Here is a 13,199-nt window from a genome sequence, read left to right as displayed (position 1 = left end):
AACAGCTCTGGAGGGCAATCCCTGTGAGAGACCAAAATGGAAAAATCCCACAAATTCCCACCCTCCCACACCTGGAACTGGATCCTGGATCCCCCTCTGGCTGCTGGGGGGCCTGGCCTGGGAGGGGACAGCGAGGGGACAGCGAGGGGACAGCGAGGGACCCGGACCCACAGAGCTGCCCGGGACAGGGACCTGGAACCTGCAGGGCTGGAGCTGCCTGGAAACCCAGCCCTGGCAGCAGGAATTCCCTGTCCTTCCCAAAATCCTGACCCTGGCAGCAGGAATTCCCTGTTCTTCCCAAAATCCCAGCCCTGGCAGCAGGAATTCCCTCTTCTCCTGGAAATCCAGCCCTGGCAGCAGGAATTCCCTGTTCTTCCCAAAATCCTGATCCTGGCAGCAGGAATTCCCTGATTTTCCTTCAGGCAGGGCACAGCCCTGGGGGGAAGCCCCCAGCAGGGACCCGCAGGACCCTTTTTGAGCCACTCCAAGACCTCCACAGGATTTTTCCAGGGAAACTGAACCTCCTGGGCCTCCTCCTGAGGTGATTTCCAGGCAGTGGCAGCTGCAGATGGCAGTGACTCCTCCAGGGTCACCTCTGCAGCCCCTGGGCGGCAGCTGGAGCACAGCTGGAGCACAGCTGGCCTCGGGGTGCCCTTCCCAGAGCTGCCCTGCCCAGGCGGGGGCTGGAGCCTGCAGGAGCAGCTGGGGGGGCTCAGAGGGAGGGTCCGGGGGGGTCACAGCGGGGCTGAGGACGCGGAGCAACACCAGGGACACAAAGCCAGCCCCAGCTGCCACCCGGGCCGGCACAGCCTCCGGTGTCCAGCCCAACGGGGCCACGGGGAGCCCCCAGGGACAGGGGACAGGGACAGCCCAGCCCGGGGCCCTGTCCTGGCAGCGGCGTGTCCTCCCCGGCTCCGGGCAGGGCTGGCAGGGGTCGGGGGGGGATGTTCTCCTCGGGCCTGTCCTCGGCAGGGTCCCAGAGCAGGGTCCCGGGCAGCGCCAGCTCCTGGCAGCCGTGGCCACGCCGCCCTCACAACCTCTTGTCCTTGACGAGGCCGTTCCGGAGGCGCAGCCTGGGGAGAGCAGAGCCCGCGGTCAGCGCCGTGCCCGGAGCACAGCACAGCCCTGCTCAGGCTGGGGGGGAGCAGAGCCCCCTGCCCGCAGCACAGCCCTGCCCAGCCTGGGGAGAGCAGAGCCCGCGGTCAGCGCCGTGCCCGCAGCACAGCCCTGCTCAGGCTGGGGAGAGCAGAGCCCGCAGCACAGCCCTGCCTGCAGCACAGCCCCTGCCCAGCCTGGGGAGAGCAGAGCCCGCAGCACAGCCCTGCTCAGGCTGGGGAGAGCAGAGCCCGCAGCACAGCCCTGCTCAGGCTGGGGAGAGCAGAGCCCCTGCCCGCAGCACAGCCCCCTGCCCAGCCTGGGGGGGAGCAGAGCCCGCGGTCAGCCCCCTGCCCGCAGCACAGCCCTGCTCAGCCTGGGGAGAGCAGAGCCCGCAGCACAGCCCCTGCTCACCGCCCGCTGGGGCCACTCCTGTCCCCACATCTGTGCACCCTGATTCCCCTTCCCCACGAGGGAAAAGCCCCAGGCAGAGCTCAGAGCCCCTCCAGGGCCTGCAGGGGCTCCAGGAGAGCTGCAGAGGGACTGGGGACAAGGGATGGAGGGACGGGACCCAGGGAATGGAGATAAAGTGGGAAAAGGGAGATGTGGGTGGGTGTTGGGAAGGGATTCCTGGCTGGGAGGGGCTGGGATGGAATTCCCAGAGCATCTGTGGCTGCCCCTGGTCCCTCAGACCCCGGTCTCATGGGAAGTGTGCCAGGGTGGAGCTGGATGTGCTTGAGGCTTTTCCGACCCAAACCAGCCTGGAATTCCACGTACCCTTCCTTCAGAGCCGGGGGCAGTTGGATCCCAGCCTCCTTCCCGGCTCTCCTGCTCTCCTCCACGTCGTACTCACGGACATCGTTCACCTCCTGCATCTGCCCCAGCAGCACCTTGGCCACGAACAGCACGATGTACTGGGGGGCACAGGGGGACAGGGACCCTCAGGCACGGCCCGAGCCCGGGGGGACCTCTCCCTGCTGCCCCCACCCCATTTCGGGCAGGGCAGCTCCCCCCGGGATGGGGTTTGTGACTGCCCGGGTTTCATCCCAGGGATGATGGAATCAGCAGCTCCCTGCCCCGCTCTGCCCCATGGATTTTCCTTCTCCACCCCTCCCCGCAGCCTGGGGCTGCAGGAACTTCCCAGAACGTTCACACCTCCCCCAAATCTCCTTTCCTGGGATGCAGGAACATTCCCAGAACGTTCTCACCTCTCTCAAATCCCCATCCTGGGATGCAGGAACATTCCCAGAACGTTCTCACCTCTCTCAAATCCCCATCCTGGGATGCAGGAACATTCCCAGAACGTTCACACCTCTCTCAAATCCCATCCTGGGATGCAGGAACATTCCCAGAACGTTCTCACCTCTCTCAAATCCCGGCTGCTGTTATCACTCCCCCCGGGGTGTCAGTCTGAATCCCACGCAGCCTTCCCCCCGCCCTGACCCCCCAATCCTCCTCCACCGCTGCCATCCCAGCAGCAGCAGCGGGGACAGGGCTGTCCCCGAGGAGAGGGGAAGGGACATCTCCCTGCTGTCCCCGAGGGGAGGGGAGGGGACATCTCCCTGCTGTCCCCGAGGGGAGGGGAGGGGACATCTCCCTGCTGTCCCCGAGGGGAGGGGACACTCCCTGCTGTCCCCGGGGCAGCTCCGCGGGGTGGCCGGGCCCGGGTGACCCACCAGGAACCAGTAGATGTTCATCAGCGTGAGCACGAGCAGCAGCGCGTTGAAGAAGAAGTAGAAGGGGATGTTGGGCACGGACTGCAGGCTGGAGTGGCAGGTGGCGTAGAGCACCTTGAGCGGGAACCAGTAGAGACGGAACCAGAACCTGCCAGGGACGGCGACAGCGCGGGGTCAGGGGCCCCTGGGAAAGGGACAGAGCCTGCACAGCCTGCTGCCCCCCGAACCCCAGATCCTGGGAAAGGGACAGAGCCTGCACAGCCTGCTGCCCCCCAAACCCCAAATCCTGGGAAAGGGACAGGGACAAAGCCAGCACAGCCTGCTGCCCCCCGAGCCCCAGATCCTGGGAAAGGGACAGAGCCAGCACAGCCTGCTGCCCCCCGAGCCCCAAATCCTGCTCCTGGAAAGGGACAGAGCCTGCACAGCCTGTTCACCCATCCATGGATCCGTCCCTGTGTCTGTCCATCCATCCATCCATCCATCCATCCATCCATCCATCCATCCATCCATCCATCATTGGGATAGTTGGGATCATTGGGATAGTTGGGATCGTTGGGATCGCTGGGATCGTTGGGATCATTGGGATTGTTGGGATCATTGGGATTGTTGGGATCGCTGGGATCGTTGGGATCATTTGGATTGTTGGGATCATTGGGATAATTTGGATCATTGGGATCATTGGGATCGTTTGGATCGTTGGGATGGCTGGGATCATTGGGATCATTTGGATTGTTGGGATCGTTGGGATTGTTGGGATCACTGGGATCGTTGGGATCATTGGGATTGCTGGGATCGTTGGGATTGTTGGGATGGCTGTGATCACTGGGATCGTTGGGATCGCTGTGATCGTTGGGATTGCTGGGATCATTGGGATTGCTGGGATCATTTGGATCGTTGGGATGGCTGTGATCACTGGGATCGTTGGGATCGTTGGGATGGCTGTGATCACTGGGATCGTTGGGATTGCTGGGATGGCTGTGATCACTGTGATCGTTGGGATCGTTGGGATCGGGGCCCGGCAGACGCACCAGCTGACGCTGAAGGCCAGGCAGCCGAGGCTGGAGGCGACGTCGTTGAGGCGGTGGTAGGCGCCGCCGCGGTGCTTGAAGTACACGTTGAGCTTGGTGAACTCCAGCTGCACGTCGTTGACGTCGTGCAGGAACAGCACCAGCACCCCCACGTTGTGGTACCTGGGGAGCCGCGGGGACCGGGGCGAGTGTGGGGACATGGGGAAATGGGGAAAAAACACGGGGAAATGGGGAAAACTGCGGGGAAATGGGGAAATGGGGAAAACCATGGGGAAATGGGGAAAAATGGGGAAAAACCACGGGGAAATGGGGAAAACGTGGGGACATGGGGAAAAACTGCAGGGAAATGGGGAAAAATGGGGGAAAACCACGGGGAAATGGGGAAAAACGTGGGGACATGGGGAAAAACTGCAGGGAAATGGGGAAAAATGGGGGAAAACCACGGGGAAATGGGGAAAAACGTGGGGACATGGGGAAAAACTGCAGGGAAATGGGGAAAAATGGGGAAAAAGCATGGGGAAATGGGGAAAAACGTGGGGAAATTGGGAAAAATGGGGAAAAACCACAGGGAAATGGGAAAAACCATGGGGAAATGGGGAAAACTGTGGGGAAATGGGGGAAAATGGGGAAAACTGCAGGGAAATGGGAAAAAACCATGGGGAAATGGGGGAAAATGTGGGGGAATGGGGAAAACTGTGGGGAGATGGGGAAAAATGGGGAAAAACCATGGGGAAAACTGTGGGGAAATGGGGAAAACCATGGGGAAATGGGGGGAAACAGTGGGGAAATGGGAAAAACTGTGGCGAAATGGGGAAAAGCCACAGGGAAATGGGGAAAATGGGGAAAAACCATGGGGAAATGGGGAAAAATGGGAAAAGGGGGGAAAACGAAGGTGTAGGAGGAGGCAGGGGGGAGGCTCAGGGCTCACCTGAAGGCGTAGGAGGAGGCCAGCAGCGTCAGGGTGACCACGTGGTGCAGCAGCATCACCAGCGAGTCCTTGCGCCACGTGTCCATGTAGGCCGTGGCGTAGAGCGAGTGCCCGTAGAAGCTGCCCTGCAGCAGGTACGCCACCGCGATGTCCCCGGGCACCTCCATGCCCCGGTGCCAGCCTGCACCACCCCGGGGGGGTTGTGTTCGTAGGAGGAAAATGAAAATAAAAATAAAAAATGAAAAAAAAAAAAAAGAAAATAAAAATAATATACATATTAATGGTAATAATTATAATAATGGTAATAATAATGGTAATAATAATAATAGTGCCCCGCTGCCAGCCTGCAACCACCGCGGGGTGGTTTGTGTTTGTAAGAGTAAAAATAAAAATGAAAATGAAAATAAAAATAAAAATGGTAATATTAATAATAGTGCCCTGCTGCCAGCCTGCAACCACCACAGGCTGGTTTGTGTTTGTAAGAGTAAAAATGAAAATAAAAATTTAAAAATTAAAAAATCTATATTATTATAGAAAATAAAAATAATCTACATGATCATGATAATAATTATAATAACCATGATAATAATAATGGTAATAATGGTAATAATTATAATAGTGCCCTGCAGCCAGCCTGCAACCACCACGGGGTGGTTTGTGTTTGTAAGAGTAAAAATGAAAATAAAAATAAAAACTTTAAAAAATCTATATTATTATAGAAAATAATCTACATAATAATGATAATAACAATGGCAATAATGGTAATAATAATAATAATAGTGCCCCGCTGCCAGCCTGGAACCAGCAGTGAGGGGAATGAGGGGATTTGGTGCAGAAAGTTTGAGGAGATTTTTAGGCCCTGACTTGTGCAGGGGTTGGAATGAGGAGATTTTTAAACTCTAATTTGGTGCAGGGAGCTTGAGGTGATTTTTAACCCTGATTTAATCCAGGGGTTGGAATGAGGGGATTTTTCAGCCCTGACCTGCTGCCCCTGCCCATGGCCATGAGCTGATCCTCAAGATCCTTCCCAGCCCAGCCCATTCCATGATTTAACTGTCCATGATTTATTTCATCATTAATTGCTCATTATTTATTTCCTGACTCACTCAGCCCCTCCAGCAGCCACCAAGTGACCGAAAGAATCACTCAGACACCTCCTTGTGCCCTTTCTGCACCCAGAGCGGGACAAAAAAGGGATAAAAAAGGGATAAAAAAGGGATAAAGAAGGGAATTTGGGGAATTTCGGGGTGGCTGTGCTGTCCTCACCGTAGAAGACGGAGGGGGGGTCGTGGAAGAAGGGGTACTCGGTGCAGAAGAGCAGGTAGGCGCCGTAGGACCACGACAGGGAGTAGAAAAGCAACTTCCAGGCACTCTCGGGCATCTTGGCAGCATCTCTGGGCTGCAGCTTGCACCACTCCCCGAAGGGCTGCGGGGAAAGAGGGAATTTCAGCAGAGGAATTCCAGCCCGGGGTGGTGCCAGCCAGGCCGGGAGCCCCGCTTTGCCAGCAGGAGTGGGCTGGGGAAGGGGCAAGCAGGGGATTTGGGGGATTCTTGGGATGACAATTGGGATTTTTGGGGGGAAAATTGGGGATTTTGGGGGGATTTTGGGGATAAACGTTGGGAATTCTGAGGGAAAATTGGGAATTTTAATTGTCTCCGAGGTTGGAGACCCTCCTGGAGCTGTGCAAGGGGAGCCCGGAGCTTCCTCCCGTCCTCGGAGCATCCCAGGAGCATCCTCCCCCTCCTCGGAGCATCCCCGGAGCATCCCCGGAGCATCCTCCTCTCCCCGGAGCGCCCGGGCACGGCTGGCACTGCCACCAGGTGCCACCAGGTGCCACCAGCGCCGGGGACCTGGCACTGTGCCACCCCCCCCGCACTGCCAGCGCCTTTTCCAGCCCCAATCCCGCCGGGATTTCCCGAGGCCAAAGCCCCCCAAAGCCCCCCAAAGCCCCCCAAACCCACCCAGGGCGGCTCTGCCGGGGGGGCATGGAAGGAAATTCCTGAAATTCCTGAAGTTCCTGAAGTTCCTTGTCTTGGCTCCCCAGGGGGACAGGGACAAGCTGGGAGGGACAGGAAAACGGGACAGCCTCGGGGCTGGGGGATAAATGGATCCAGCCTCAATTTTTTGGGGGAATAAATGGATCCAGCATGGCACAGCCCCGGGTTTTTGGGGATAAACCGACCCAGCAAGGTACAGCCTCGGTTTTTTTTGGGAATAAACTGATCCAGCATGGCACAGCCCTGTTTTTTTTTGGGAATAAACTGATCCAGCATGGCACAGCCCTGGGGTTTTGGGATTAAATGGACCCAGCAAGGCACAGCCCTGGGTTTTTGGGAATAAAGAGAGCAGGGGCACTGCCCTCCCCTGTGCCCCAGGGAGGGGTTTGTGTATCAAGGGGACGGTTTTGTGTCCCCGAGGGGATTTTTCCTGCCCCAGGGAGGGTTTCCAGCCCCCCCAGTGGCAGCTGAGCCCTTCCAGCCCCCCTTGCTGCCCCCCAGCAGGGCAGTGACAGCCCCGGGGTCCCTGAGAAGTCCCAAATCCCCCCCAGAACCACCCCAGGAGCTCGGGATGAGCCCCAGGTGAAAACAAAACTCTGCAGAGTAACAGGACCCTGCCGGGGTCAGCACTTTCTGCTCCTAAATTAAGGCCCCAGCTGTCCCGGGTGCTCAGCCCCTTCTCCAGGGGCTGCGATCCCAAAGGCTCTGGGGTTTCTGGGCTCCAATCCCAAAGGCCCTGGGGGTTTCTGGGCTGCAATCCCAAAGGCTCTGGGGTTTCTGGGCTGCAATCCCAAAGGCTCTGGGGTTTTGGACGGGTCCCACGCTGGGAGCTGCTTCCCAAGGGGAGAGCAGTAATGCACAAAAAGCTTCAGTTCTGGGGATGTCCCCATGGCAGGGACACGGGGACAGCCCAGGGGATTTGGGATCCTCCAAGCCACGCTCACCCCACAAGGGTTTGGGGTGGAAAGGACCACAGGGATCTGTGGGGTCTGTGGGGTCTGTGGGGTCTGTGGGGCAGGGATCCCCTATCCCAGAGTGGATTTGGGATCTGAGCTCGGCCTCAAATCCCTGCTCACCCCACGGGGTTTGGGGTGGAAAGGACCACAGGGATCTGTGGGGTCCCTTTCCCTATCCCAGGCTGGATTTGGGATGCTGAGCCTCACCCCCTGCTCACCCCACGGGGTTTGGGGTGGGAGGGCCCCCAAGGATCATCCATCTCCAGCCCTTCCCCCATCCCGGGGGCTCCGGAGGGGGACACGGGGGGGACACGGGGAGGGGACACAGGGGGGACACGGGGGGGGGACACAGGGGGACACGGGGGGGACACGGGGGGGACACGGGGAGGGGACACAGGGGGACACGGGGGGACACGGGGGGGGGGACACGGGGGGACACGGGGGTGTCCTGGGGCTGCCACGGGAGCGGGCTCTGCCCGTGGGGGGGGTGGGGGTGTCCTCCCATCGCCCCGCTGCCGTTGCCATGGTGACGGCGCGGCGATGCTTGTTGCTACGGGCGACGGAGCCGCGCCGGGAGCGGGACCGGGAGCGGGACCGGGCTGGGCTGGAGGAGCCCCGGGCTGGGCTGGAGGAGCCCGGGCTGGGCTGGAGGAGCCCCGGGCTGCTGGGGCCATCACGGGGCTCTGCTGAAAGGGCGGCCTCCTTCTGCTTCCCCTCCTCCTCCTCCTCCTCCTCCTCCTCCTCCTCCTCCTCCTCCCCCCGCGGTTCCCGGCAGCGTGGGGGAAGGGGCTGCGGCTGCCCCGGGCTCGGGAACACCCGCGGGGAGGAGAGGAGAGAACGCAGCGGCTCCTGTGCCGGCCTCCAGCTCCAGGGATCCCCAAATCCACCCCCAGGGATCCCTAAATCCACCCCAAGGGATAAATCCACACACAAGAATCCCTAAATCCACCCCCAGGGATCCCTAAATCCACCCCCAGGGATCCCTAAATCCACCCCCAGGGATCCCTAAATCCACAGCCAGCTCCAGGGATCCCTAAATCCACAGCCAGTTCCAGCAGGAGGACACAGGAGCATCCAGGGATCCCTAAATCCACCCCCAGGGACCCCTGCATCCCGCCCCAGCCCCCGCAGGAGCCGGCAGAGCCGGGCAGGGGAAGGGGCAGCCAGTGCCAGGGCCGGGGCCAGGGCTGGCAGGAGCCCGGCGGTGCCAGGGCCGGTGCCAGGGCTGGCCGGGCACAGAACGTTCCCCGGGGACACAAAGGAGCGGCTGGCACGGAGCATCCCCGGGAACTGGCAGTGCCAGCGGGCAGGGAGAGCCAGGACAGCTCCGAGCCCTGCCCGGCCCCGCGCCGCGGCTCCGGCCCCTTCCAGGGCTGGGGTGCCCGGGGGCTCGGTGCCCTCTGTGCCCCTGTCCCCTCTGTGCCCCTGTCCCCACTGTCCCCTCTGTCCTCACTGTCCCCGCTCTCCTCTCCCCATCCCCGCAGCAGCTCCGTGCCTCAGTTTCCCCGCACCGTGCCGTGCTCTGGCCCACATTCCCCAGCTGCAGCAGGAAAAGGGGAATTTCCCACCCAATTCCAGCAGGAGCTGCTCCATGGAGCTGTTTCAAGGGTTGTTTCATGGAGCTGTTTCAAGGGTTGTTCCATGGGTTGTTTCAGGGGTTGTTTCATGGGTTGTTTCAGGGGTTGTTTCAGGGGTTGTTTCAGGGGCTGTTTTCTGGAGTTGTTTCATGGAGTTGTTTCATGCAGTTATTTTACGCCCTGGATTCCGTCCCGGGGCTGGAGGAGCCGCGGCCCCGGTGCTGACACAGCAGCGCAGCCCCGGGGGACAAAGGGCCCTTTGTGGTGGCTTTTGTCCCTCCGCAGCTCCGGGGCTTGTGCCCAGAGGAGGAAAAGCAGAGGCAGCCCCAGCTCGGCGTCCTGGGGGACACTTGGGGACATCCCCCACCCAGCCCAGGGCTGGCACTGGGAAATGAGCTCCTGTGAGGCTGCAGGGGGGAAAGGACACCAGGAACCCTCAATTTCCAGGATCCTGGATTCGCAGAATCCTGGATTACCAGAACCCTGAATTTCCAGAATCCCGGATTTCCAGAACCCTGAGTTTCCAGAACCAATCCTAACCCTGACCCAACCCTCATTCCAAATCTAACCCTAATCCTAAATCAAACCAAATGTTCAGATTTTCCCTGGAATTCCACCCCGAGCTCTGGGTTTTCCCTGGAATTCCACCCCGAGCTCTGGGTTTTCCCTGGGGTCCCCCTGCGGAGGTGTCTGGGGGTTTGTCCCGGCTGAGCTGGGCTCTGCTGCTGGCAGCGTTTCCCCCCAGGGGCTGTTCCTGGCTCCTGGGCAGGCAGGGAGCCATTCCAGGGGTCATTTCAGCCTCCAGGTGAGGAAAGATCCCCGAGAAGGAAAATCCTGAGCAGGGGAGGAATTCCGGGGGTCAAACCCCTCCTTTTTCTGCCCTTGAACCCTCCTGAGCCAGCCCTGCCCTCGCAGGGGCTCTGAGACCCAAACCGGGCAGCTTTCCCAGGAAATCCACAATCCCCATCCCTGCCCACCGCAATTCCAGGCAGGAAAATTTCCAATCTTTTTAAAATACAGCCCTGCAGGCCGAGCTGTCCCTCCCTGCTGCCGGGGGAAAGCTGATGCCACCAGAGCCCTGCTCAGCATCTCATCAGCATCGGGGACAGGAGCAGGGCAGGAACATCAGCCACAGGAACCCCCCGGCCCCCCTGGCCCTTCTGCAGTTACAGCAGTGACCCATTTCCCCAGGGAACGGCGCCTCGGCGCTGCCAGGAGCTGCCAGGAGCTGCCAGGAGCTGCCAGGGGCTGCCAGGGGCTGCCAGGACCTGTCTGGACCCACCAGGAGCTGCCAGGACCTGCCAGGAGCTGCCAGGGGCTTCCAGGACCTGCCAGGGGCTGCCAGGACCTGTCTGAACCTACCAGGAGCTGCCAGGACCTGCCAGGAGCTGCCAGGGAAATCCAGCCTGGCAAAAATTCCCAGCAGATTCCTCACCCGCAGCCCCTTCAGTGCATCATGGACAGACAGGGGATGGGGGAAATCAGGCCTGGCACAAATTCCCCTCACAAACTTCATCCACAGCCCCTCTGACCCCTCAGAACCTGACAGGGAATGGGGGAAATCCAGCCTGGCAAAAATTCCCAGCAGATTCCTCACCCACAGCCCCTTCAGCCCCTCACAGGGAATGGGGAAATCCAGCCTGGCACAAATTCCCAGCAGATTCCTTATTTTCAGCGCCCTCCACTCACCGTGGACAGTCGGGGATGGGGGGAATCCAGCCTGGCACAAATTCCCCTCACAATCCTCACCCACAGCCCCTTCAATCCCCAAGCCCGGCAGCGGGGACAGCGCGGGGACAGCGCGGGGACAGCGGGGGGACAGCGCGGGGACAGCGCGGGGACAGCGCGGGGACAGCGGGGGGGCTCTGAGCCGGGGACAGAGATCTGCTCCAAAACCGCAGGAGTGTGTCCCCTCCGTGTCCCCTCTGTGTCACCTGTGTCCCCTCCGTGTCCCCTCCGTGTCCCCTCCGTGTCCCCTCCGTGTCCCCTCTGTGTCCTCTCCGTGTCCCCTCCGTGTCCCCTCCGTGTCCCCTCTTCTCCCCCCCGGGCCAGGGACGGGCTGGGAACGAGCGGGAAGGAAAAATCCGCGACCTTGCGAGGATGCGGGGATGGGAACGGGAGCGGGGGAGGAGCTGGGAGGGCTCAAATCCTCCGGGATGCAGCCCCGGAAAGGCACAAAAACCGGGAATAACCGGGGATAACCGGGAATAACCGGGGAGAAATAACCTCAGCCTGGAGGGGATGGAAACGGGGGGGCAGTAAGGGGAAAAAGGAGCAGGCGGGGCCCTGCCGGTGCTCCGGGATGCTGAAATCCTGCAGGATGCAGCCCCGGAAAGGCAGAAAACCCGGGAATAACCGGGAAGGATAACCTCAGCCTGGAGGGGATGGAAATGCGAGGGGAAATGGAGCAGCGAGGGCTCTGCCGGGGCTCCGGGATGCTCAAATCCTTCGGGATGCAGCCCCGGAAAGGCACAAAACCCGGGAATAACCGGGAAGAAATAACCTCAGCCTAGAGGGGGGATCCAGGGGGAAGATGGGGCGGGGGAAACGGAGCAGGGGGCACCGGGACGCTCCATCCGCAGGGATGCAGCGCCGGAGGAAGGCACGGAACAAGCTGCGAATAACCTGGAAGAGAACCCGCTCAGCCTTGCGGGGCTGCGGCGCCGGGAGGGCGGCGGGGGGAGGCGGCGGGGGGCGGCGGGGGCGCTCCCCGGGGATGCTCCGCGCTCGGGGGCTCCGGCAGCGCATCCCATCCCATCCCATCCCATCCCATCCCATCCCATCCCATCCCATCCCATCCCCCATCCCATCCCATCCCATCCCATCCCATCCCATCCCATCCCATCCCATCCCACCCCATCCCTGCCCCCGCAAGCGCACCCCCAACCCCGCGGCGGCCCCGGGCGCTGCCCCCCGTTCCGGCCCGGTTCCCGGAGCCCGGTACTGACCCGAAAGAGGCGGCGGCAGCAGGCGCGGCGCAGCGCGGTCCAGCCCAGCGCGCAGAGCCCGCAGAGCAGCACCTCGGCCCAGCGCAGGTGCGCGTTCTCGGCCCAGGTGCGCAGCGCCAGCTCCCAGCCGCAGTCCCCGCAGCTCCGCGCCGCCGCCGCCAGGCTGCCGTAGCCGCGGCGGAGCAGCTCCCCGTAGCCGGGCATGGGCTCCGGAGGAGGCGGCATCGCCGAGCTGCCGCGGCCGCGGCCCCGCGCAGGCTCCGGCGGGGCGGGCGCCGCGCTCCCCCCGCGCCGGTACCGGGCTGGAGCCGCCCCCTGGCACGGCCCGGCCCCCGCGGGCACGGCGCGGCCCCGGGGACGGCGAGGCGGGAGCGGAGCGGAGGCGAAATAAAGCGGATTTCGGAACCGGGGGGGAAGAGGGGGAACCGGGGAAGGCGGGGGGCGGCTGGGAGGGGCGCGGAGGTGGCGCGGAGGTGGCGCGGCATGGCACGGTTATGGCACGGCATGGCACGGAGATGGCGCGGCATGGCACGGAGATGGCACGGTTATGGCACGGTTATGGCACGGTTATGGCACGGCATGGCACGGAGATGGCACGGTTATGGCACATAAATGGCACGGTTATGGCACGGCATGGCACGGTTATGGCACGGAGATGGCACAGAACTGGCACGGAGATGGCATGGAGATGGCACGGCATGGCATGGGACATCGAGGGGACACTGAGGGGACACTGAGGGGACATCGCCTTTCAGCGCCACCAGGGCCGGGGCAGCCAGGAACCCCCCGGATCCAAAAACCCCAAAACTCGGGGGAATTCCCACGGGGAGAGGCAGAAATCCCAAAAATGCTAAAATTCCCAAAAATCCTAAAAATCCTGAAAATCCAAAAAGTGCTAAAAAATGCTAAAAATCCTGAAAATCCTAAAAATGCTAAAAAATCCTAAAAATCCCAAATTCCCAAGGGGAGGGATCAGAATTCCTAAAAATTCCC

At 61.3% G+C, this 13,199-nt stretch overlaps 1 protein-coding gene across 1 annotated transcript; it reads right to left on the bottom strand.

Annotated features, from left to right (window-relative positions):
* Positions 1 to 395: 395 nt before the first annotated feature.
* Positions 396 to 12,606, bottom strand: CERS1 (ceramide synthase 1). Its single transcript, XM_038163956.1, has 7 exons — positions 12,207 to 12,606; positions 5,994 to 6,153; positions 4,728 to 4,908; positions 3,800 to 3,961; positions 2,772 to 2,919; positions 1,873 to 2,009; positions 396 to 1,073 (listed from the first exon to the last, which is right to left on the bottom strand). The coding sequence occupies exons 1-7, from the start codon at positions 12,429 to 12,431 to the stop codon at positions 1,031 to 1,033; spliced, it is 1,056 nt and encodes a 351-aa protein (XP_038019884.1). The 5' UTR covers positions 12,432 to 12,606; the 3' UTR covers positions 396 to 1,030.
* Positions 12,607 to 13,199: the final 593 nt, after the last annotated feature.

Source organism: Motacilla alba, chromosome 28 (genome assembly GCF_015832195.1).
Source record: "Motacilla alba alba isolate MOTALB_02 chromosome 28, Motacilla_alba_V1.0_pri, whole genome shotgun sequence".
Classification (NCBI taxonomy): Eukaryota; Metazoa; Chordata; class Aves; order Passeriformes; family Motacillidae; genus Motacilla; species Motacilla alba.
This window is presented reverse-complemented; position numbering and strand designations above follow the sequence as displayed.